This window comes from Dendrobium catenatum, unplaced genomic scaffold (genome assembly GCF_001605985.2).
Source record: "Dendrobium catenatum unplaced genomic scaffold, ASM160598v2 fragScaff_scaffold_334, whole genome shotgun sequence".
Classification (NCBI taxonomy): Eukaryota; Viridiplantae; Streptophyta; class Magnoliopsida; order Asparagales; family Orchidaceae; genus Dendrobium; species Dendrobium catenatum.
In genome coordinates this window covers 2496765-2522740 of record NW_021318796.1, presented here as the reverse complement: position 1 = coordinate 2522740, position 25976 = coordinate 2496765, and the positions used below count along the sequence as shown (strand labels likewise).

The window sequence follows — 25976 nt, the reverse complement described above, 5'->3', positions numbered from 1 at the left end:
AATAGAATTTATGTTGGATATTTAAAATTCATTCTTGTCAAAAAGAAATTTAATTAAGCTATAATTTAATCAGATGATTAGATCAATGTATGACATTCACTAAAAAATCAATTTAAAAATCAAATATTAAGTTGCTAAGATGCTTTCTTGATGCATGAAAGTTAGAATAAAATATGATAGCATGCAAGCTTTTAGTAAAGAAAATTTCGAACACAACTCTTTTGTAATGATCACCCTAAGCTATGCAAGCTTTGATGAAAGTAAAACAATACTAAAAAAAGCACTTTCCTACGCTTCAAACAAGCAATCATGGTGTTTGTCTTAGCTTTATCATGACCTCTTCAGCTTCCTAATTGAAAACTTTAGAGTTGTCGTGCCTAAAATGTTGAAATAAATGCTTAAATAATATGGAATCTAAAGGAAATTATGACTGCTCATAGGTTGAGTTAGTGGATCGGGATGCACTGGCTTACAGCCTCACACACTTCATGTATTTGACGAAATGCCTCATTACATTTCAGGGCCAATTTGCTCAGTTTCAGCACAGCAAACAGTCCCAGCTAGAGTTGAAATTTTATCAACAAATACTTTCAGATTTAACAAAACATGGAAGGAAGATTTGCTCAAATTGTTACATAAAAGAATACATTCTATCTCAGCTAAAGAGTTGTAATTATTTCCCAATGTTTGAAACTGTGAGGAGTGCAAAGATACTTCACTTATTTGATCTGAGATTCAATTAGAAATAGTTGGTTTCATAGAAACGCTTCAAGAAATCAGAAGCTCCTTCATCTTTTGTGCCCGAATCCTTGACAAGGCCTTCACGGCCTACAACATACTGGCCAATTATGTGGTGTCGCTGCTTAGCATGATCAACAACATTTGTCAGCTCCTCCATTGCTTTAAATAGAAGCATGTCAATCACCTGTTCAAAATAATATTAATACAAATAATAATAATAATTGCGAATCAGTTAAACTCACTAAATTTTCTCCTTTTTTTTTTAGTGTTTCATCACAGTAACCCAATCAAGCTTAAATTACAGCCTACGATGCACCGACACTTCTCCTCAAAGGGGCGTGCAGTGTCTGACACATATCTGACACCACACGCATCCGACACGCCTCCAAAACATCAAAAACGTGTCCAATAACAACAACAACAAGCCTTTATCTTACTATGTGGGGTCAGCTACAGGAGCACCTCCTCTTCGAGGAATAAGAGGAGAAGTGTCAACGGGTTGACAGAGGAAGAGAAGCTGACGGGGGCAAATTTGTGTTTAGACGAATGGCGAGACATGAGGTAACCCATTCGAAGCTGAAGGGTGTTCAAAGATTGTTTACTAGAATGTTTCCGAACCAATAGGGGAGGAGATGAGCAATTCTTTGCCCAGACATAGGAGGGGACCATGGCAGATTACCGTAACAGGTTCGAGTATCTGGCCAACAAACTAGATCGGTTCTCAGAGACAATGCTAGAGGGAAACTTTAAGAAAGGGCTTAAAACGGAGATCCGCAACAGTTAGGGTGATGAGGTCTTGAGACTTGGGAGAGACCATGGAGCTAGTGCAGTTGGTGGAAGACCAGAAGCATCTGAAAAAGGGGGTCTAAGGGAGCAATTCGGGTGGATCATACAGGATGACCACCACCTTCTTAGCTCCCAAGGGACCTGCATCAGGGAGTTCAAGGGAAGTGCCTAAGGAGAAGAGGAGGGGGATATGGAGGAAATTTCAAAAAGCTTACAAAGAAGGAGATACAAGAGAAAAGAGTAAAAGAGATGTGTTTTAGATGTGATGAGAAGTACATACTGGCGCATAGGTGTAAGGATCAAACTCTTCAGATTCTCATCGTCTGTGATGACGAGGAAGCTGAAGAGGGAGATGAGAGTGGGTTAATGGTGGAGGAAGAAGAGAAGTTGCATATGGACGTGACGGAAGTCTCCCTAAACTTAGTGGTGGGATTCACCCTGAATTACATCATGAAAATGAAGGGAGAAATAGGTGACAGAGAGGTGGTGGTGCTGATAGACAGTGCGACAACCCACAATTTCATCTCCACTTAGATTATTGATCTGTTGGGGGTGAAAGTAGTGGATACAGGTGGCTATGGTGTGATGATGGGCACGGGAAATGTGAATATGGGTAGAGGAGTTTGTAGGAAGTGGTTTTGACCATTCAGGGGATACAGATGAGGGAGAATTTTCTTCCCTTGGAGTTGGGAAACCCTGATGTCATTCTAGGGATAAAGTGGCTACAGACCTTGGGAGAGACCAAGGTCAATTGGGGAACACTGAGGATGAAGATGGTGGTTGAGGGAAAGAGAATGGTGATTCAAGGTGATGCAGGGCTATCTAAGACTGTAGTATATCTCAAGTCTATGATCATGACCATAGAGGAGGTGGGATGAGGATATTTGGTGGAGTTGCATTGCTTGGAGGGGGTCAGACGGGAGGAGGGAGACATTCTCTCTTCAATACAACCACTCATACAGCAGTTCAACGAGGTTTTTCAGCCTCCCCAGGGACTACCTCCTCAGAGGGAGCTAGAGCATGCTATTACTTTGACGGAAGGGGGTCGCCAATCAGTGTTCGTCCATACCGCTATCCTCAAATTCAGAAGGATGAGATTGAGAAGCTGATCCATGAGATGCTAGAGGCTAGGATCATCAGGCCAAGTATGAGACATTTCTCTAGTCCAGTCCTACTGGTCAATAAAAAGGATGGAAGCTGGAGGTTTTGTGTGGACTACAGAGCCTTGAACAGGAGGATAATGCCGGATAAGTTCCCTATTCCTGTGATTGATGAGCTCTTGGATGAATTGTATGGGCCGTGATGTTTTCCAAGTTGGATTTGAAATCAGGGTATCATCATATCAGAATGAGGGAGACAGACATTTCAAAGACAGCTTTAAGAACATAAAAGGGGCATTATGAGTTTTTGGTAATGTTATTTGGGCTACTAATGCCCCAACTACTTTCCAGTCTTTGATGAACAGGGTGTTCTAGCAATACCTCAAGAAGTTTGTTCTGGTATTTTTGATGACATACTGGTGTACAGCAAAATTGAAGAGGAATATATAGAGCACTTGAGGATGGTTTTAAGAGTTCTACAGGAGCATCAGCTGAAGGCCAATCTAAAAAAGTGCAGCTTTGCCCAAGCTAGTGTGGAGTACTTAGGACATGTAGTGTCCAAGAAAGGAGTGTCAGCTAACTAAATAAAAATTAAGACAATGCAGAAATAACCTCTGCCTAGGAACTTGGGGGAGTTGAGGGGGTTTCCTAAAACTGACGGGTTACTATTGGAGATTTGTGAGGGGGTACAATACTATCGCTTGGCTTTTAACCGAGCAATTGAAGAAACACAACTTTTTATGGGGAGAGGCAACGACTCAGGCCTTCGAAATATTGAAGAAAGCCATGACTATAGTTCCAATTTTAACTCTTCCGGATTTCAACCAGATCTTTGTAGTGGAGACAGATGCGTTCGAATATGGATTGGGGGCAATACTCATGCAGAATCATAGGCCTATAGCATACTTTAGTCAAGTCTTGTCCACTAGGGCTAGGCTGAAGTCGATGTATGAGAGGAAAATGATGGCAATTGTTTTGGCCATTCAGAAATAGTGCCCTTACATGTTGTGTAGGCATTTCATTGTCCGGACGGATCAGATGAGTTTGAAGTACTTGTTAGAGCAAATGATAGTGACCAAGGACCATCATAGGTGATTATCCAAATTGTTAGGCTATGATTTTGAGATATAGTACAGGCCGGGTTTGGAAAATAAAGCAACTGATGCCTTATATCCAGATGTGTTAGAGAACTTTCAATGGTAGACTAGGGGTCATCAAGGAAGAAAGTATGCAGACTGAGGAGTTAAGAAAGATTAGGAAGGACTTGATGAAAGATAAGAATAGCCATCCAGGGTACTATCTTGAAGGGGAGAGGCTATTGCATCAAGGGAGGTTTTTGAGGCCATGAACTTCCATACATATTCCCCACTTGCTATAGGAATTCCATGACGGTGCAGTTGGAGGCCATTCTGGGGTACATATGACATATAGGAGGTTGGCAGCTAAGCTTTACTGGAAAGGGATGCATAAAGAAGTTGAGTAGATGGTGGCGAAGTGCGAAGTGTGCCAAAGAAACAAATACATGGCAATGGCTCCAGGAGGACTACTCCAACCCTTGGCACTTCTAAACAGAGTATGGGACAAAGTGTCAATGGATTTTATCGATGACATGCCACGATCGAAGGGGTACACAATCATCATGGTGATGGTTGACAGACTTAGTAAGTATGCACATTTCATCCTCTTAAGTCATCCTTACACCGTAGTGTCAGTGGCGACAACATTCATCAGGGAGGTGGTTAGACTGCATGAGATTCCTGAGTCGATTGTGTCAGATCGAGACAAAGTTATCCTTAGCCAGTTTTGGAGGGAGCTATTCAGGTTGCAAGATATTGTTCTTAAAAGAAGCATTGCCTACCATCCGCAGACAGACGGGCAAACATAGCTGGTAAAAAGAAGTTTGGAGATTTATTTGAGGTGTTTTACTTCTGAAACATCGCGGATGTGGGAAAAATGGTTGGCGTGGGTTGAATATTGGTACAATACTTCGTACCATTCTTCTTCTCAGATGACTCATTTTAAAGTGCTTTATGGAAGAGACCCCTCACACTTAGTACATTTTGGAAAAGGAGGTACACTAGTTTCTTTAGTTGAACAATACTTAGAAGAAAGGGACAAGGTATTTGAAGAGTTGAAGAAATATCTGTTGAGGGCACAACAAATCATGAAAAAGTAGACATCTACACGCCGGAAGGACATACAGTATGAAGTGCAGGAGAAAGTGTTTTTAAAACTACAACCCTACAATCAGAGATCAGTTGTCAACAGAAGGAACGAGAAATTGGCCCCAATGTACTTTGGCCCCTACGAGATTGTGGATAAAATCGGAGCAGTAGCATATCATTTGAAGTTACCCCCATCCGCCACCATACACCCAATCTTCCATGTGTCGTAATTGAAAAGAGCTCTAGGAGAGCATGTATCTAGTATGGATTTGCCAGCTACACTTACAGAGTTAGATGTAATATTGAAACCACTGGAGCTACGAGGGGTCATATCAAATAAAAAGGGAAACAAAGAAGTGCTTATTAGGTGGAGAGACCTTTTTGAATTTGAAGCTACTTGGGAACCCTATGAAATGATGAAAGATCGGTTTCCTTCATTTCAAGACAAGATGAGTCTTTGAAAGGGTGGTAATGTTAGACCAGAACCGGTCCAACCTGGACCGGTTCTGGTTTACACCTGCCGGTCCTTTTTTTTTTTGGTTGGGGGGGAAGGGAAGAAAGCAAGAGGGAGAGGGGGGAAGCCTTGGTCGGGCCCAAGGCTTAATTAAACTTTATTTGAGAGGAAAATTTTGAATTAGGGGCTGTTTAGGAATTGTGTAATGTTCCTTTTGCTTTAATTAGTTTCTCTTGTTAGGGTTTGGGATTATCTTGAATTTGTGAGAATCTGAATTTGAGATCTAGGGTTTGTTCTTGGACTCTAAGCTTCGGCTAGAGATTTGGAGAGCTGAATCTTCCTCTCGAATTGAAGATTCATTGTATCGTGTTGTCTTTTCCTTCTCTTATTAAACTACAAAAGTGTTTTCCCTATTTTCTTACAGATTATTGCGAAAGCTGCACTGTTATTGCTAAATTTATCTAGAATTTAACAGTTTTTCTTGTGTTTCGTGGCTGTTTGCTATCAGCATCATATCAAACCTCTTTAGTACATCAACATTTGATAAAAATTAAAACAAAGTATTGCAAATATTATCACACTAACTTCTCCACAAAATCTAGGCAAACCTAAAGGTATAAACATTACTTTCTATGCTAATAGTGGATATCATCTCCAATCTTAAAGTAGGTGGTCCAACAAAAAAACATGTTCAAACTTTTTTTTCTTATTGTTTTTTTTTTAAACAATGAAACGCTCAAACTACCACTAAGAACCAGTTTCTATCATCAAGATTGAACATTTAAACTACACAGGACAAAAAACTGAATTATACATCTAATTACAAGAGAAAACTCTAATGTATGTCCCACTCCATCAACTATGATATCTGCTTTCTTGAATGACTATTTGAATCCATGTTATTTAAAATTTTCTAATTTTGAATATTCTGAAGAGATTTTATTTCTTGCTGCAATGCAATCAACCAACCACAGTTCCAAAAATTGCTTTACTACTGCAAGAGCCCATATCATGAAACACTAATTCTCCTGAAATTGTCTAATCAATTTGCCCCAATTGAGGTGAAGTCACACTTTGCTTCCTTGCCTTGCAGATACCTAGAACAGCTTTTACCAAAATAGCTTGGATAAAGCTAATGACAACTATTGTAAATAGGTAAGAGAAATTTGAAGAAAGAAGAGAAGAAACAAGGGGAAAATAGTTGGTAGCTAGGGTTAGAAAGAATTCAATAATCCATCAATAGAAAATATCTAACCCTAAACTTATCAACAACTTATATACAGGGAGTCATGACTCATCACAAAGAAATGAACTTAAACTGAAAATTGCAAACACAACAAGAAAGTTCAAGCTAAAACTAATAATGCTAAAAATAAATCCTAACATAACTTATCCAGCATTAGTTCCCCTAAGGTTGAGAAAAATCTTTATCAAGCTAGATAAGGTGGTGGCATTGGCTTGTGCACAGCTCAGTAATCAATATGATAGCAAGCACGTAGTCCTCCAAGAACAACACAAACATCTAGATGCTTTTGAAGTGGCCACGAAAGAGAGTCTATCATGGCAATGATAGCAATCAACTCAAACCATGTTGTAGGAGATACTGGTATTGATAACACAAACCTAATCTCAAGTGAGAAAAATATAAAAACAAAGATGTAGGACAATTTCATGCATACATTGGAGTACCATCTAGCAATGTTTAAAATTAAGCAATTTGATATTGAGACGTTTTTTGTTCATGAGGCGAGGTGTAAGTCTTAAGGCGTAATCCTCAAAAAGCAAAAATTATGGTAAAGCAAAAATAAAGGTTAAAATAATTTTTTATATAATGTCCAAATAATATGCTAAATGATGACATTAACTTTCTATCGAACTATAGAAATTACAAAATTTCATACATATGAAACAAAAAAAGTTCACAAAACGTAAAGTGGCAAATGATAACTTGCATTAACTATAATTGAAATTCAAATATTGCAAGAACAAAACAACATAAAATATAAGAATTGCATAAAAGTATCATATCACATCAAGTTCAACTTCAAATTCCTCTTTTCACCGAGGAGGTTTTTATTTGAGTCGTCATCATAACAAATTGGTATCTTCCTTGCCTCATTCTATGGAACTCAATGTCTCTCAATCTGCTTCTTCTTAATTTATTTCAACCATCTTCCTATTTAATAAATATTCTTCATCAATATAAAGATGAGATTAATACTCCAGAATTTTTAGAGGAATATGCGGTGGTGGTGTGCAGCTTTCAAGTGATCCCCGACGGCGACTACAACGGTGGTGGTTGTAGTGTAGGTAGGGTTGGAGATCAAAACAATTGAGAGGAAGTTGTTGTGGCTCGAGGGTGCAAGAATGTGTGATTTGTTTGGGGCTTTAGTTTAGGATTTAAGTAAATTATATATATATATATATGGGTGAGGCGTATAACTCACACTAGCGAGACGAGGCGCACCTTAAGGAAAGCCTCATAAAATATTCGAGGCATAAGCCTTGAGTTTTTTAATTGGAATTGAACTAAGGCGGGCCTCAAGGTGAGCGTCATATTGTGCAATTTTGAACAATGTTGTCTTGTCCTGATGTCAACACAAGTACAATTGTCAATATCACAAGAGATACAAGCATGTCACCAAGTACATTAGTTATAGTCTTATCTAATGTAAAAGATATAATAATAACTTATAAAACCAACACAAACAAAATATAGTACACAGACTAAACAATCAACATCCTCATGTATTATAGAAGAAACATTGAGTTCATCTTTTGCCAAATCATCATAATCATCATGAGATAATGGCTCATTATCTTTAGCATCTTCGATTAGACCAATATAATTCTACCAAGAATCAAGATGATCATTTGGTCCAGTGCTTTTATATGTTTTGCTTCCACTCATATAAACGTTGAAACTGATCTACATAAGAACCAAAAAGTACAAATAGAAGTAGAAGGTTATTGATACTTGATGCATCAATACTAAGAACTTGAGTGATGTAATAATTGTGTGGATCAATAATCATAATACTCAGATATAATAGATCAATTCCCGTAGCATGCAACAATATTTTGATTGAGGATCAAAGACAGTGATTAACATAATAAGCAAGTTGAGGAAATTGATCAATATTTATATTGACTGGGATGATAATATGAAAACCATGGATATCAATCAACATAATTATTTTCATGATCTTAAGAATAAGAAATTTTTTTTTCCTTTACAATTAATCTTTTAATATGAACCATGTAATGAGCTTCTGTAGAATTGTGAATTGATTTTAATCTACAATCATCACATTCACATAAATAAATACTTGCTCCTATGCATTCATAAAGTATTTCCCTTAAAAAATCATTTACGCGACTTCCTTCTGTTGATAAAGTCCTTCAGCATGAAAGCTTTCAAAATCACTGTCCAGAACACATAAGGCAAGAAAGGATCTTATGGAGGCGTGAAGGTCACAGAGGTGTGTCCAAAGAGATGATGAGACAGAGCACAAAGAGGTTGGAAGCCAGGACGGAAGAGGAAGAGTGATGGGGGCCATGTAGAAGGGACAATATTCAGTGGGTGGGCAGAGATAGGCGATCACGCGATAATTGAAAGAGCATGTTACAACAATTGCAATGCTAACATGGGAAACTATGATGCTATGAAGAGGCTCAGTCGGGGACAATGGCACATGGAGGAAGGAAGAGAACTACCCTAGGTTAATGAACACCAATGCTTCACGAAACCTAAAGCTAAAAGATTAAAAAAACTTTTTCTCTTCCTTTCAGAACAAGACACATTCATCAGGTTTGTTAGAACAAATTTATAAGAAACTAAATCCAAGTGGAAAAAGGAAGAGAACTACGAGGTTAATCCCAGAAACCAAACGGTAAAAAATAAAAAAATTCACATCCTTTCATCAGAAATTTTGTTGCAAGTGCAACGGGGAAGAAACCCATATGTTGGCGTTCTGCAAGGTTAATCCAAGTGCATGAGAGATTAGGGTTTGAGCTGAGAGGAAAAGGAGGGATTTGTTCACCTTAGGGTTGGTGACGTCGGCGTTCTTGCGGATCTCGGCGGAGATGGTCGATCGAAGCTGAGAGATCGTAGCGATGTCGTCGAGGTAATAGATGTTCATCACGGTGGGAAGTGAGCGGCACGCCTTCTTGAAGAAGTCGAAAGTCCTGCTCCTCGCTTCTTCCAACGTCTTCGAGTTCGGCGGAACCTTAGCACCTAATAGACCCCTCAACGGCGTCGCCATGGCTCCTCTCTTCTCTACTTCCCTAGCTCGCTGGCTCGCCCTCTTCTCCCTTCCTTCTCTGCTTTCAACGCTCGAGAGATTTTACAGTTTATTAATTTTATTTACGAATGGTATCTCTGAAATTATCGAGTTAAAATAACCTGTAACAAATCAAAAATATTAAAATAAAATAAAAATTAGATATAGCCCTATTGGAATAACTTCAACTAATATCATATATTTTTATTTTTCCTTGAATTCACACTGCATTTAATCCTTCAACTTTAGTCCACTTAGAGAGAGGATCTAGAAATAAACATTTAGCAACTAATATATATAAAAAAAACATAATACCTAGATTTGCCAACTAAAATACCTAGTTTTCAAATGACACATTTCAGTCATGTTTAGCACTAGTGAATCATCGCATTAAATATTATACTCTTGTAACTACTTGTATATCTCTTGAATCGTTTTTATCTATTTTGCAACAATAGAAATAGTTCATATTAGTTTTTCATGCCTCATACAAATCAGCTAAATTATATTTTATACCCTGATCGTTAAGATATTTTATATCTTGAGCGGTTCTCTCAAGCTCTTCTAAGAGATCTGTTGACCTCATTTCTATATAAGGCCACTAAAACCTATTTGGGTTTCTTCCTGATGACCTAATGATTGAGACTCTCCCCAAATCTTTTAACCACATCCATGACCTTTGTGATGACTTGTTAATCAGTAATCCACACTTTGTTGGACCCAGCTTAGCCCAGAGTTGACCAAGGGGTCAAAATGATCAAAATACCCTTTAAGAAGATTTTTTTAATCTTTTCCCCAAAGTTCAACATGACCTAGCCATATTAAATATCAAAACCTATTCCAATGACTCCTAAAATGTCATTAGGAACACATTCGACCCAAACTCACCCTTTGGTTTGACCTGGTTGACCAAAGTATATCTCAAGGGTTTAAACACTCATTTCAAACCAAATGAACTCCCATTGACTTGAGACCACTTCCATTGAGTTCATATTGTCAATTTGAACTCAATGAAAACCCTTGACCCTATGTTAACTTGATTGACCAAGTCAACAAAGTTTGATCAAATACATATATACCTTCATCTTTTTCAAACCCCTTGACCAAGTCTTTTCCAAACCCATGGAATGACCCATTAGGTCTCAAGAGAAGCCCCCTTGAGATCCCAAGGCTTTGGGCCCACTTGGGTTAGCCATTTAGTTTAACCCGTGTCCAAAGAGGGTCCCCTATGAGCCAAATCAAATAAAATCAATGGTTGCATTGGATCTCCCTTGACCTAATACTCCTATCCAAGTTGAGCCATCCCTTGGGTCAACTCAAGTTGGGAATTGGGCTAACGTCGCTAACCCAAAGTGGTCAAAACAATTATGGGTTGAGCTATTTCTCAACCTAAGCCCCTCAAGCCCAAATCAACACTTGCATTGGCTTGCCCTAGAGCCAATACACCTACCCTAGTTAGCCCAACCCTTGGGTTAACTTGGGTCAACCTTTAGGCTAACCCAAACTGGCCAAAACCACTTTGACCCAAGCCATTTTCCACCTCAGACCCAACCAGACCTAATTGACACTTGCATTGGATTCCCATTGACCCAATGAATCTTCCCCATTAACCCCACCCCCTGGTATTATCTAAGTCGCACCCAAGCTGACCCAGGTTTTGGTCTACTCGAGCCCCATTATTAATCTAGGTTCCCCCATTCCCAATTGACCCTCTAACTGAGCTCACTAGACTCCCAGGAACCTTTCCACCTAAGTCTAACCAACAAGTGGCTGACGGCGGCCGGAACAAATCTAAGTGAGCTCCTGTGGTCCCCCCCCCCCTCACGAGCCCTGGCTAAAGTCTTCCTCATACCTTAGGCTCTACACCTTTGGGCTCAGAAGACTGCCCGAGGATATCCACTTCCAGTTGGCAAGCATCCCATGGCTAACCAGATCAATCCCAGCCATCCATGGCTGCGAAAGCTATTTGAATAGAGCACCTCTACTCAGATGTCCCCATTTGCATCCAGGCTTTCTAAAACATTCTCCATAGCTCCTCAAGTCCTCCTCTATCATTCCCTAGCTTCCCAGCCTTCTCCATCCACTAGTTTGAGTGAACTCCGATGAAATTTATTCAAGTCCAGCTCGAAGTCCTACCTCCGGCGATCCTCCGGCCTTTGTGTCTGAAGAGGAACTGCTCGCCTTCATCCCCCAAAGCTTCTTGATAGAGAAACCCATTCATTGGGGCTTTTTTACACTGTGAGAATCATATCACGAACTCCTAGTTAGGTAGTATTGGTCAAGTATGAAGAAAACCTTCATTCCAATGATTCTCCATCATTTGATTAAAGGTTCCTAATTCCTTGATTCTTTCTTCAAAATCACAAAAAACTTCAAAATTTAATATCTCCCAAATTACTTGACCAATTTAAGAGTTCTTAGGCTCATTGGAAAGATCTTTGGGAGATCTTCAAAAGTCCTATAGTCTCGGGCTATGATTATGTATGTAAATTAATCAATTTCAATAGTTATCATAGGGTTATTTTAGGCTTTTCTTGTAAAATTGAACTCACCACAACTTGAGACTTTGGGAAGTTAAATTTGGGTATGTCTCTGACATGTCCAAATTTTATTTCCACTGTTTGAATTATCTAAGGGCATATTTGAGCTAATTTGAACTTAAGGGTCATGGTTTGACCCCTAAATTCAAATTAGCCTAATGTTCTTTCCAATGGGATATAGGTTCTATGATTTTGTGTGTTAATTATGCTTAGGATAAGGAGTTTAAAGCCACTGATTGTCCTCTCCCTTGCCTTAGGTAGTGAGCTAGGATTTTTCTAAGGTAATTTAGTGGTTACCTTTGGTGGTTTGGTTAACCATCTTAGGGGATTCAAGTTGGGCCCAAATTTAGTGGGTTTGGGCCTTGAGATCAGTTGAACTCATGGCCCAAGTTTTATTGAAATTGGTGACCATTTGATCCATCAACTGGAGAATCCAAAATTAGCTCATAGATTTGACTTAGAAGCTTAATTAATTCATAATTAATTCACATAAAATCCAAAAAATTTACATAAAGTTTATGATTGCTCATAACTACACCCTTAAACCATGAAAAATAAAAGCTCCATTACTAGGCCTTTAACTTAACATTAATTAAATTGTTAAGGAAATCCACAATTAATTAGATTAATTAATTAAAAATATTAAAAATTCCAAAAAAAATTATAAATACTTGGAAGCATACCCTTAGAACATTTCTAGCCTTTGAGGGTGATACCAAGAGTTTTAAAACTGATTTGGATCAAAATTTAAAATTCCCTTTTAATTAAGTAATTCTAAAAAATCCCAAAAATATCTCAACTTTGAAAAATCACCATTAATTCTACAAAAAACCAATTTAATCAAACTTAGTGTCATTCAACTCTAATTAAAATCTAGTACTTTCTAAAAAATGTTAAACCTCCAAAATTAAGTCAAAGTCAAAAAATCAACTTTTTAGTCAACCATAGTTCAAATTAGGTCAAAACTTCAAAAAATTATTACTTAATATAGAAAATTTTAAATTGAGCAAACTTAGAGTCTAATTACTAATCTTAAGATCTAGTATTTAGGAAATATAATAAAATTTTTCAAATTTACTTCAATTCTAAAATTCAACTTTTAACCCCTTAATTAATACATTTACATAATTCTAATAATTCCAAAATCCTTAAAATTTAATAATTCACTAAAATTTTCAGGAAATTTTAATTTAATCATTCAAATCAATAATCAATACACAAAATCAAAATATATGAACCCTTAATTCTCAACCAATTAAATCAACCTAATTAACACTGCTGCTACTGGGTAATTCGACCCTACGAGGTTATTAGTTTAGCCCTAAGGAAGTTGAAATAAATTACACAATGTTGGCAAGCAAAAAAGGTTAGTAATCATTTAATCATTAAAATATACCTAAACTAAGCTTTAAAACATTGATATTTAAACTAAAATATGAATTTCCCCTTTGACCTTAACAAATTCGAACATAGACAACTTTAACAAATTACCCAATTTAGGACATATCCAAGCCACATAGCTTACTTCACACACTTTAGATGGTTTGTTAGGACAACTGACTCTAGTCTAGACTACACTGGTGTTTACTTTTTACTGTTGCGTGTCAGGTTTATCGAGTTTTCATTGCATGCTATGATTGAAAATTAATTGATGTGAGTATTTACTTACTTTAACTGCAATATATTAATTGATGTGATGGCGATATAATACCCTTAGGTTAAGAATTATATGTTTGCTCATTGAGTTTTATACAGGCGGTCACACTCACACAAGGGTAAAATGATGGGGGCAAAAATAAAGTTTTAAAATGACATATTTTAATGCAGATGCTAAAATTGCCCAAGTCCCCCCTTGAAATTAAAAAAAAAGTGGCCAAGTTTGGTTGATAGTTAATTTAATACAAATATATAAACTACTTTGGATGTATTATACTTTAAACTGCTTAGGATAACTATGTATGAGAGTCTAGATTTTCTTTTTAATTTAAATTGAGTTGTAATCGAGTTGTGAAAGTCAACCTTTGAGTTGGGATACAAAAAATCAAAAGTTATACTCCAAAGAGGAAAGGACGTCCCTTAGGGCAGAGTCCTTTTCATTTGGAAGCCCATATTTAGATTACTTTAATACCCAAAGAGGAAAGAATAACATCCCACTAGAGGGAGAGTTTTCTCTCAATTTAGGTCTTTAGATATGATGAATTCAAGGAGTCCGAAGAAGAGAAGGATAAAGAGTATTCCACTTAAAGTCACTTGCGTTTGTCCTAAGATTAGAATCCAAGTATGTTTTTAGTGGTGCCGACCACTTTTAATTCATGTAAATTCTGGATTGTAATAAATAGGCAATTTGCCTCTGGAAAATTAATTAATTAATTTGTTGGTTGATTTGATTGTTTTAATTTGATCGCGATTAAGACTATATATTTTTCTTAGTTTTTTTTGTGATTTGCGTGTAGAGTTTTAATTTAGCCTGGATACGACCGAAGGCTTGTGAGAATATGAATAAAAATATTTTGCACTTAAAATTTAATATTAAAATTTTAGGCTAATATATAAACTTTAACGATCTAAGAAGAAAGCCCGAGATCACCGGGAGTCTGCATAAAGCATATTTTTATTTCTTTTCCTTGTTAGGAACCTCCCTGCATGTGAGTTCTGACATGCCACCTGACCTGTGAGGGCAAATCTGTTAAGGGAATGTTATGCAATCTCTAGAAAAAAAATTAAGCCTTTTCAAAAATCACTGCCTCTCAATTTGTATATTTTATTGAGTCAATCAGCATGCATTGCATTAGAAATCAATTTAAAAATGACTCTAAAATTTTAATTGCATTCGATTCAAACATTCTCACCTAACATAAGTGGTGTGAAAACCGATTGAACCTGCAAAACAAGGAAAGGAGAAGCAGGGAAAAGAGGGAATAACAGAGGAAGAAAGAAACACAAGGTTAGCAGGAAGAAGAAACTGTGATTTCTATATTCATTTCTGGTCTCTCCCGATTTACTGTGCATCTAAATAAAAGAAAACAAAGCAACTAGAAAGCTGAGCTGGCCACGACTTGGCCTTTTTAAAACAGAAAGTGTCATAAAAGCAGGATCACTAAAGCTGCAGAAATGAGTGGATGTCGTAGGTAATAATGGACCGTTGGGAGTTAGCATACGCCGCATGATCGGCCACATCAGGTCTCCCCAGCCACGGAAGATTCCTCACCTGAGGAAGTAGATTGAATATTACCTGCATCGGGGGAGTGGTATGCAAAAATGTCGGATACATTGAACGTTGCCGGTGTGAGAAAGGTTGGCGGTAGGTCCACTATGTAAGCATTATCATTGATGCGCCGCACAATCGGCACCGGACCAATCTTTCTTGGGCTGAGCTTTGAGTGTGTACCAGGCGGAAATCATTCTTTGCGAAGACATACCATGACGAGGTCACCCGGATTGAAGGTTTTCATCCGCCTGTGGGCGTTAGCCTGCTCCTTGTAGTTGTCATTGGCTGATTCCAGCTTCTCACGGACATCTTGTAGCATCTTCGCATACATCTCTGTGGTATTAGCAGCTACCTTACTTTTGCATTGTGGTAGGACGACAATATCTACGATGTGATTTGGACACTTGGTGTATACAAGGCTGAACGGGCATTGCCCCGTCGATCGGTTCGACATGGCGTTATACGCGAACTCAGCTTGTCCAATGTATTCATCCCACTATTTTGGATGCTCATGGGCCAAGCAACGTAACATGTTGCCTAGAGTGCGGTTGACGACCTCTGTCTGCCCATCCGTTTGCGGGTGGTATGCTAAATTAAGTTTGATCTCTGTCCTTAGTCGCTTCCATAACTCTCGCCAGAAATGGCTAACGAAGTTCACTTCGCGATCCGAGGTAATGCTGCGGGGAAGTCCATGAAGACGGACGATCTCTTTGAAGAACAGGATGGCAACGCTTAGAGCGTCGAATGTTTTCTTGTATAGGTGGTTCAAGTTGTTCACTTGCTCCATGGCTCGAAAATTGTGTCTGATTGAAAAGTCCCGGTACAGTATAGGTGGTTCACTTGTTAACTTGCTCCATGGCTCAGCGAAGTCATTATCAGTGGAATAGAGTTCTTGTAGAGAGTATAGATCAGGAGCCTCAAGTTGTAACTTGGTTAGCAGTGCGGTGCGGCGGCTAAGGGCGTCGGCGACTCGATTTTGCGCACCGGACTTATGCTTCAAGATGAAGCTGAACAGCTGTAGGAAAGTCAGCCATCGGGCATGCATTTTGTTCATAGTCTTCTGGCTGTTGATGAATTGGAGAGCATGATTATCGCTGCACAACACGAAGTCCTGATGTAACAGGTAATGCTCCCACTGCTTCAATGCCCGAACCACCGCATACAGCTCTTGCTCGTAAGCGGACCAGTTTTGACGCGCCGGACTCAGCTTCTCGCTAAAGAACTCAATTGGCCTTTCTTCTTGTGAGAGGACCGCCCCAACTCCGATTGCAGATGCGTCTGTGTCCACATGAAAAGGCTTGGAGAAATCAGGGACGGCGAGCACTGGTGCCGTCGTTAATGCTGCCTTCAATGTGTGGAAGCTGCGGTCTTGCTCTGACGTCCACTGGAAAGACTTCTCTTTGAGACAGTTGGTGATCGGTGCAACGACAATGCTAAATCCCTTGATAAACCGGCGGTAGAAGTTGGCCAATCCGATGAAACTTCGAACTTCCGCTACTGATCGTGGGATTGGCCAATCGGTGATAGCTTGGACCTTTTGATGATCCATATGCACCCCTTGCCTGGAGATGATAAAGCCAAGAAAATGCATGGTTCCTGTGGCAAACTCACATTTAGGGAAGTTAATATAGAGCTTGTGCTCTTTCAAAATAGCAAGAATATTAGAGAGATGAATGCAGTGATCTTCGAGTGAGTTGCTATAGATGAGAATGTCGTCAAAATAGACAACACAGTACTCCCCCAGAGCCTATTTAAGAACTTCGTTCATGAGCCGCTTGAAGGTCGCCGAGGCGTTGCAAAGCCCAAACGGCATTACGCGCCATTCGAATAGCCCATCCCTCGTCTTGAAGGTTGTTTTCCACTCGTCACCGGGCCGTATGCGTATCTGATGGTACCCACTTCGGAGGTCCATTTTTGAAAAGATAATGGCACCAGCGAGCTTATCTAGCATGTCTTCAAGGCGGGGCACCGGAAAGCTGTATTTTACGGTTATCTTGTTGATAGCTCTACATCAACACACATACGCCAACTGCCGTCTTTCTTTGGCACGAGTAATGTCGGCACAACACAGGGGCAAAGGCTTGGTTGAATCAGCTGCTTTCGAAGCAATTCCTCAATAATTGCTTGCAAGGCGGCGTGTTCCCGAGGGCTCATTTTATAATGTGAAAGATTTGGTAAATTGGCTCCCGGCTGGAGATCTATCTGGTGCTGTAAATCCCGTAGTGGCGGTAGTTCATTAGGCAGTTCCGCTGGCCATACTTCTCTGTAGCGATAAAGGATTTCACGAACAGCAATTGGAATTTCAGCTTCCGTCTTCACCGAAGTATCGTTTGAAGCCACAAGTGCTAGCATTATTGAGTCTTCCTTCCAAGAAGTAATGAGGTTACTGCCGGAGACCACGAACATTGTGGACTTTCCTGGTACTTCCTTCTCTGCCTCGCCAGCAAGCCGTGGAAGCAAGCGAATCTTGCGTTGCTTCCACTCGAAACTGTATGTATTGGCGCGTCCGTCGTAGACAGCTCCCGTGTCGAATTGCCATGGCCGCCTGAGGATTAAGTGGCAAATGTCCATGTCCAGGACGTCACACAGAACTTCACAAACATAGCTCTTGCCAATTGAAAAGGTCACCCTGCACATTTCAGTTACAGCTATCTCCACCCCCTTTTTCACCCAACTAATCGTATAGGGGTGTGGATTGCGCGTCGTCTTGAGGTGGAGCTTATGCACAACGGATCGAGAAATAATGTTTTCGGTGCATCCGCTGTCGATTAATAGATCACAGACGCTGCCATTGATGGTGCAGCGGGTGCGGAATATAGAGTGCCGCTGGGAATTGCCATCTTGCCGAGGCGCTATGAGGAGTTTCTCAAGGATGCAGGCTAAAGCCTTGCCTTCATCAGCTTGTAGATCTTCAAAGTCCTGTTCGTTCACCAATTCTGCTCCCTGGTATTCATCATCCGGTTCTCCTTCCATCAGCTGGACTTGTTGTCGATTCGGGCAATCGTTGGACTTGTGTCCCGGTTGAAAACAACGGTAGCATTTGAATGTCGCTGGCTTGGCATAGGGGTTGGCATCTTTAATGGGAGTCTTCAGTCGGCCGGTGACTGCATTCTTGGGTTCTGCGCCTAGGATCCCAGCCCCTCCGCAGGGTGAGGGTGCGGGTTTATTCCCGCTAGAGGCATTCGTCTTGTCGGATTCTCCGCTCGGTTCTACCACAAAGCGACGAGCAGTGCTACCCCGTGGATGGCGGTTCAATTGAATTTCAGCTTTGAGGGCATAGTTGACTGCTTGAGAGAGAGTCCACACGGAATTCATCTCAAGTTTGTCTTGAATGGCTTCTTTCAGGCCACCAATGTAACGCGCCACAAGTTGAGTTTCTGACTCGTTCAAGTTGTTCCGGGCGCTCAAACGGTAGAATTCCTCTGTGTACTCGCTAACGGATTGCGTGCCTTGTGAACAGTGTTGATATTGTACATAGAGCATTTGTTCGAAGTCCATCGGCAAGAAATGCCCTCTCAACAGCCGCTTCATCCGGTACCAACTAGTTACATTTCCCTTCCCTTCTCGTCGCCTGGACTGCAGCAGTTGCATCCACCAAGCTCCCGCCTCGCCCTTAAGACGACATGCAACGTACTTAACTTGTTTTTCAGGCGCTATCTCCATGTAGTCGAAGAAAGCCTCGACAGCTCGCTCCCAATCCAGGTAGTATTCGATATGTAGGCGACCATCAAAGAATGAGATATCCAGTTTGATGCGGAACTCCCCTGGCTCCCAGTGTTGCGTTGGATATCTGCGGGCAGGCCCATAATAGGTTGGTCTTTCCTCTTCTGCAGAATCCGACGCCTCAATCGGCTGCTGAACTTCCACCTCGTCTTCTGAGTCTGAGATTATCGGAACTGCATTGTGACGCCGCCGACGTGGATGAAGGCGCAGTGCCGGTGTGGTTGCCGGCGCAACTGGTCCCCTCGTCGTGAAATGTCGATTCGTCCTCAGGGATCGAATCTCGGTCCTCATTTCTACCGAGAACCGGAAGAACTCCGTGGTGAGGGCTTCCATCTGGCGAGCCATGCTGGCTTGAGCTGTCCACAACGCCTCTACGCTTCGGTCTTCCTCTGTCGCAGGGCACTTGCTTCCCTCTGCCATCAAGCCTCGCTCTGATACCAAATGGTGTGAAAACCGATTGAACCTGCAAAACAAGAAAAGGAGAAGCAGGGAAAAGAGGGAATAACAGAGGAAGAGAGAAACACAAGGTTAGCAGGAAGAAGAAACTGTGATTTCTATATTCATTTTTGGTCTCTCCCGGTTTACTGTGCATCTAAATAAAAGAAAACAAAGCAACTAGAAAGCTGAGCTGGCCACTACTTGGCCTTTTTAAAACAGAAAGTGTCATAAAAGCAGGATCACTAAAGCTGCAGAAAGGAGTGAATGCCGTAGGTAATGATGGACCGTTGGGAGTTAGTATACGCCGCATGATCGGCCACATCAATAAGTCAATACAAAAAGTGAACCATAAAATAAGATATCAAGATTAAAATTGAAATAAACAAGAGCTAATACCTTCTCATTGTTTCAGCCGCATGATCAGCCACATTAATAATCTTTCCAGACTTCCATCCATCGTGGAACTTACGCTCATTGTCGTATTTCCTCCCATCATCATATTTCTGCCCGCTGTTAGACTTTCACTGGACCACCTTCCATCGCTGGACCACCATACATGGGTAGGAACTAATGGTCAGAAAGATCGTAGTCTAATGATAGAGATCGAAATGATTGTAGTCAGCAGATGACAGTGGTCAAAAAGATTGTAATCAGGTGACAGAGGTCATAAAGGTTGTAGTCGGCGGTCAATAGTGGTCAGAAAGACCTTAATCGGGGGACGGTGGTCAAAATTACCAATGATAATTGGTGTCCGGGTGTAAGTCCGACAATAATTGGTGGCCAGGTAGATGTCTGGCAAAAGTTCAACGACAGTTGATAGTTGGGCGATGGTCGAGAAGAAGCTTAGTGGAAAGAGATATCTCTAATTTCTCATCATCTCCTCTCTTCTTTTTCTTCCCTTGCTTCCCTCCTTCCTCCCCCCTCTCAATGAAGAATGAGGGGCCTAGTTATAGTTTTTTAGGAATGGAATGGACAGTAAAGAGGGAGGAGATCAAGGTCATATTTAGAGTGTTTTGAATGGACGACCGATATCTAATCCTTTGATCATGGACCATTTATCAAGTATTTAAGTTCCTTAATGATGTCAAAATTAAACTACATTGAGCTCGATGGATTCGTCTCGTTGAGCCGCTCGATTCGACTAAAGCATGTCACGTTTGGAAATTGTTTGGTCATCCAATTTATAGTTTGAACCATTCAAATGCGCTTCGGGTTTTCGATTTGTCCCAATTGGGTTCGGACCGAGTCGAATTTGGTGTCGTCGGGTTCATATTTTTGAGACATTCAATTCGACCATAGGTTTGCTAGAATCGGAGTTCAAATGATCACATATTTAATTTTGGAAGCTTTCAACTCAATTTTGACTTGAGATTCGAGCCTAATCGATATAAATTTTTGATGATATATCAATCATATATGAGCTACAAAAGATAGTACCTTTTTTTATTTTTCCTTAAATTCACAAAAAAGACCTTAATTTCATCATGATAAAATACGACAAATATTCAGTAATAATGATGACAAAAGAGTATGTGAGGTTGGTGTAAATTATCACATTAATACTATTTTTAGAGGTGAAGGCTATGTAATCTTGAGCCATCATTAAAATATTGCAAAGGCTATTAATTATGTTTATATTAATTATTCATTAAAGATAAAATGGCATGACTTAAGATAGATGTGATGAAAAGCATGAACTTGCAAATCTGAGATTGAAAGACAAATAAAAGTGATTAAAAAAACTCTCCTACAAAAGAAAATTGAGACAATCCTTCTTGTAAGAAAGAGAAAATTGAACGGCTTAAAGCCCACTGATATATGGCAATACATAGATTTTTCTACAAATCTACGTACACAAGATATTCTATTTCAATAGAATTTTTTTTAATCAAGCACCTCTTTACTGTAAATATAAAAACTCAATAAGTATATTATTTAAAAAATAAAAAAATTTTACACATAGGATCTTTTAACAAGTATAAAACTTCATTTCCAGATATAAACTTTATCAAATCTTTGTTCTTACTCAATCTCAAATACAACAATTTGGCTCGATTAAAAAAAAAAATAATGAGCATTAATTTTGGCATATCTTATATAGGATCATTTGCTACTTTTTAATTTATTTATGTATTGTTAGAATTTTTCACGAGTATTTATTTTGAGCTTATCATTATTCACATCTTATTAAGGTTTCATTTGGGATGCCTTTTTAACTAATTTATAAAATAAATTTTTAGTATGAAATTTCTTAAAAGCAGAAAAAAGGTAAAAAATGAGAAATTATTCTGTGCAGAAGCCGGACGCAACTCAATGTCCGGAGGAGAATCAAGTGCAGCCACGTCAGCGGTACCGAGCCGAGGTACAGAGCGGTACCGAGTTGCAATACACAACGAACGGGTGATGTGGCGCATTATAATTGGTCTCCAAATGTCATCCACATAGAATAATTTTTCCCCACACAGCCTAAGAAACATAAAATACAGCAGAACAGCAGAAATAATAACAGTACAGATTCTAAGAAGACTGCAGGCGCTTCAAGAAATAAAAACATGACAGAAAAGAGAGAGTATAGGAAAATTTATACAAAATTACTACATCAATCAGAATTGTTTGTAGATAGATAAAACTACTTATTAATCAATTAAAAATATAACCAAACAACTATTTTTTAAGAAAATGGAAGCAATCATAATTCAGGAAACAGGGAAACATTTATGTGCAAAAAATGGAAAAAGAAAACTTGAAAGGAATCAGTTTCAAGTCAGGTGAGATCTTTCACTAAGAAAGGAGACAAAAGAAAATACCAATCTACAGCTAATTTACAATAGCAGGACCAATCTAAAATATATTACTGAGGCTCCTCTGCTGTTGATTCAAGCAGCTGATTTGGGAATTTTAAATTGTTTCTTGAGGAATTGAGAAGCCTCAGAATCGCTTCTGTGACAGAGAACTCTGAGAAGAGTCTTTGAATCTGCTCCGAATCTGCTTCTGCCTCCTTGACTGACTTCTCGAAGATCATCAATCAGCACACGAGTCTGCCAAAATAAGAAAAAGGTGCATTCGATTTAGGCAAAGAAATGAAGGGCCAGTTGAGGTATTTACTTCCCTGAAGTTTTGAAAATAATTTGAATTAGTTGAAGTAAACAAACATGAATATAATAAGTATATATTTAAAGCAAACTAAGATCGCTTCTAAATGTGTGAGTGCCTTTGTTTACAAGCAGTCATTGTCATTCATATGGTTCTAAAGAGAGATTATTCTGTGCGGATACCGGACAGGAGAACCATCCGGTTACACTCGGTACCGAGCGCGGTACTTTTTGGGGTGACGTGACGTATTTTTATTGGTCTCCGGACACATCCGGACTCCGCACAGAATAATAAATCTGATTCTATAAGCCTATAAAGTAGTATCTAAAGTTTCTTATCTGCGAGAGCCTTTATTTACGATTTGTTCTGAAGGAAGAAGAAAATAAACAGTAACGGGCAATTTAGAGCATTACCAGCCCCGGAAAGGTCAAAACAGGAAGAAGAATAGAATACAGAGGAGAAGCGTTTAGTTAGGAGGAGAACAGTGGTTCTGATTTTGCATAACCATTTTCTATCTATCAATACATTAAAAAAAGCAGCCAAACCTCCATATCAAGCTACCTACTAAAAATGCAACTTGTGGCTATTCCCTAACAAACATAAACAAGAACTCTCTTCTTCTTTCAATCTCACCCAAATAGTCACCTACCAATACTACTTTGCTACATGGTAGTCCTTGAGCCAAGTTGGTAAGTGTCAATTCCATTGTCGTGTGTTGTGATCAACCACCTCATCATGTGGTCCATAACAATTTCTGCGCAACCATCGAAAATGACCTTGCCTTCAAAGTTGATATATGTAAAGGCTTCTTGAAGCTTAATCTCGCCCACCCAAGTTGCATCTTCTAGTTGCAGTCCTTCCCAATTGATTAAGGCTTCGTTTGGGACAGCTTTCATACTGCTTTTTAAAACGACTTTTGAGTACAAAAAATTAAAATTCAATAAATTTTTGTACTACAAACTTGTTTTAGAAAGCAAGAAGAAAGCCGTCCCAAACGAAGCCTAAGTATTGGACTTCAATGCGGCCAGCTTTGGAGGTGTGTCCTAAGTTAAGAATGGTTATCAGCTTAACCATGGGTTGATTGTCCCATGAAACTGTCAAGTGGACTGGGTGTGGTTGGATATTTTTCAGATATGGATTGAGCAGAGATAGATAGAAGACTGAAGACTGGATGGATCTGAGAGTGCAGTGGCGAGGCGAGTTTATACGCAACTGATACAATACATTCGAGTATGTGATATTGGCTATAGGTAATTTTGAATGAAGTTGGTGGGAGAGGGAAGCTTATCAACATGGCTGCAATTTAGCAAGAGCTAAATCCCTAATTTGAAATTCAATTTACCTTATGAGTTTGTCTACTTGCTGCTTGCAGTGTTGTATGTGCTGAAGATGTTCTTGAATGTTGTGAGGGTTGCAAAAAGGAGCTGAACTTGCAACAGATAAGATAGTTAGAATTGTTGAAGGCCTACGACAGAGAAATACAATACCACCTTGGGAAGCCAAACCTCTTCACTGATGTCCTCAACAAAAAGATCAACAACTTTGTGAGGTGCCTACTAGCCAACACAAAAAGACCATGCCCGATTGGTTAAATCCAATCATCAAAGTGCAAAAATAAGACCCTTATGGTGGACGAACGGACAAGAATGATTGATAAATTATCCGCATCAAAGCTAAGCCAGGTTGTTTTTCAAGGGATGTGTACATGCCTAATGACCCCATGACAAAAAAAAAAAAAGGATATCCTTCATGAAGCATATTCTACAAAGAATATCATCACCCAGAAACCGGCATGACGTATCTAGACTTGAATATCCAATAGGGGGCAAGGGTTAAAGAAAGACACTAGAGGACAATTGAGTAAGAGCTTGTGTCCTAAAGTAGAGCAGACCATTACAACCCCTATCAATACCGGTGCAAATGTGAATACATCGTTACGCACTATATGATGGGAATATCGGGAACACCAAAAGGACATGACACGATTTCAACCATGATCGACCAACATACCAATAGCACTCACTTCGACAGTTCCCATATCATTGATTGAGTAGCACTGTTATGCATGGACAACTTCATTTGCATGCATAATGCATCAAAAGACTAACTTCTCAAATATAGATGGGCGGTTCACCTCATGATGATGGAGGCACATACAAAAGGTTTTGAGAACAAAATTGGAGTTCACCTCATGCTTATGGAGGCGTATACAAAAGGTTTTGAGAACTCAATTGGACTCCAACTTCACTCGTAGTTTGACGGCCAATACGGAGGACCATTTAAATAAAGGGGGACTTGCTAAGTCTACGCATCAAAGACTTCCGAGGAAGTTGGGAGCCGTAATTATTTTTCATAGATTTTACCTACGCAAATAACCATCAGGCTAGTATTGACATGCAACTTATAAAGTCGTGTATAGGCGACAGTGTTAGCCACCCTTGTGTTGGATAAATCCTAGGGAGCATAAAGCCTTTGAAGCCCAATTAACTGATAAGACCAATATGAAAACCAAAAAAATTTAAAAGCAACTCCAAGAAGCTCATGATTGACCACATAATTATCATGACAAAAGGCATGGATATGTTCAATTCAAGCCAAAAGAATGAGCATTCTTGAAGATTAATCCTACACTCCTACTAAGGCCAACAAGTGTTTCGACCACGCCAGAAAACCTAGGTTGTGCTTTGTGGGACCATTTGAAATTTTGTCCGGTGTGAGTTTTATATTGGCTATGGTTTATTAGATTGCCTAGTGGTTAAATGTGAGTTTTAGATTGGCTATGGTTTGGAGCCCATGTTTATTAGATTGACCGTTAATTTGCTTAGTTTGGGGCTTACAGTTTCAATTAAGAGTTGCCTGTATGTTTTCGGGCTAACGACTTTCGTTAAAAGTAGCCCGTAAAGCGGGCCTTATGGCTTCATTTAGAAGTAGCTCAAGTAGTGTTCAGATGGTGGGACTTACTGCTTCCCTTTTGAAGTAGTCCATGGGATTAAGAGGTTTAGGGGTCTTCACTTAGAAGCTTCCCCAAAATATGGGTTTTACGGCTTCACTTAGAAGTGGCCCGAATAATGGGTCTTACAGCCTCTATTAAAGGTGGCCCAAATATGTAGATTTGGTTTAGGTTATTTTAAGTTTCTCTAACATGTGGGTCTTACTAATTCCTTTTGAAAGTAGCTCAAATAGCGAGTCTTACAACTTAGCCTTATAGGTTATGATGCTGTGGGCTCCGAAAATTCGGCCCCGGCCTCCCCGCTCGCTTTTCTTTTATTCCGGCGAGGGAGTTTTAACGAACTAAGTTCCGAGGTAAATTTTGGAAGGCAGATGGGGAAGGCAGATGGGTTTGTAGATAAGACACTACCCAGAGATTTCGCCCTCATTTTGCGAGGACTTTATGATCCGAGTTCTGGTTTCCTATAGGCGCAAGCCCCTATAGTTAATTACCACT

General features: G+C 39.6%; 3 protein-coding genes across 3 annotated transcripts in view; all 3 read right to left on the bottom strand.

Moving 5' to 3' along the window:
- Positions 1-456: 456 nt before the first annotated feature.
- LOC110110751 (NADH dehydrogenase [ubiquinone] 1 alpha subcomplex subunit 6) lies at positions 457-9590 on the bottom strand. Its single transcript, XM_020842372.2, has 2 exons — positions 9290-9590; positions 457-925 (listed from the first exon to the last, which is right to left on the bottom strand). Exons 1-2 carry the CDS (start codon positions 9509-9511, stop codon positions 740-742), a joined length of 408 nt encoding a protein of 135 aa, XP_020698031.1. The 5' UTR covers positions 9512-9590; the 3' UTR covers positions 457-739.
- A 7434-nt stretch (positions 9591-17024) lies between these two features.
- Positions 17025-19748, bottom strand: LOC110110738. Its single transcript, XM_028693692.1, has 3 exons — positions 19609-19748; positions 17298-19463; positions 17025-17253 (listed from the first exon to the last, which is right to left on the bottom strand). Exons 1-3 carry the CDS (start codon positions 19746-19748, stop codon positions 17025-17027), a joined length of 2535 nt encoding a protein of 844 aa, XP_028549525.1.
- Positions 19749-22047: 2299 nt separating this feature from the next.
- The window catches only part of LOC110110735 (protein unc-13 homolog), an 83751-nt gene continuing 79822 nt past the window's right edge, over positions 22048-25976 (bottom strand). The window contains exon 27 of the mRNA XM_020842340.2: positions 22048-22476. Within this exon, the coding sequence (XP_020697999.1) occupies positions 22315-22476 (162 nt within the window). The 3' untranslated portion in view covers positions 22048-22314. The remainder of the gene's footprint in view (positions 22477-25976) is intronic.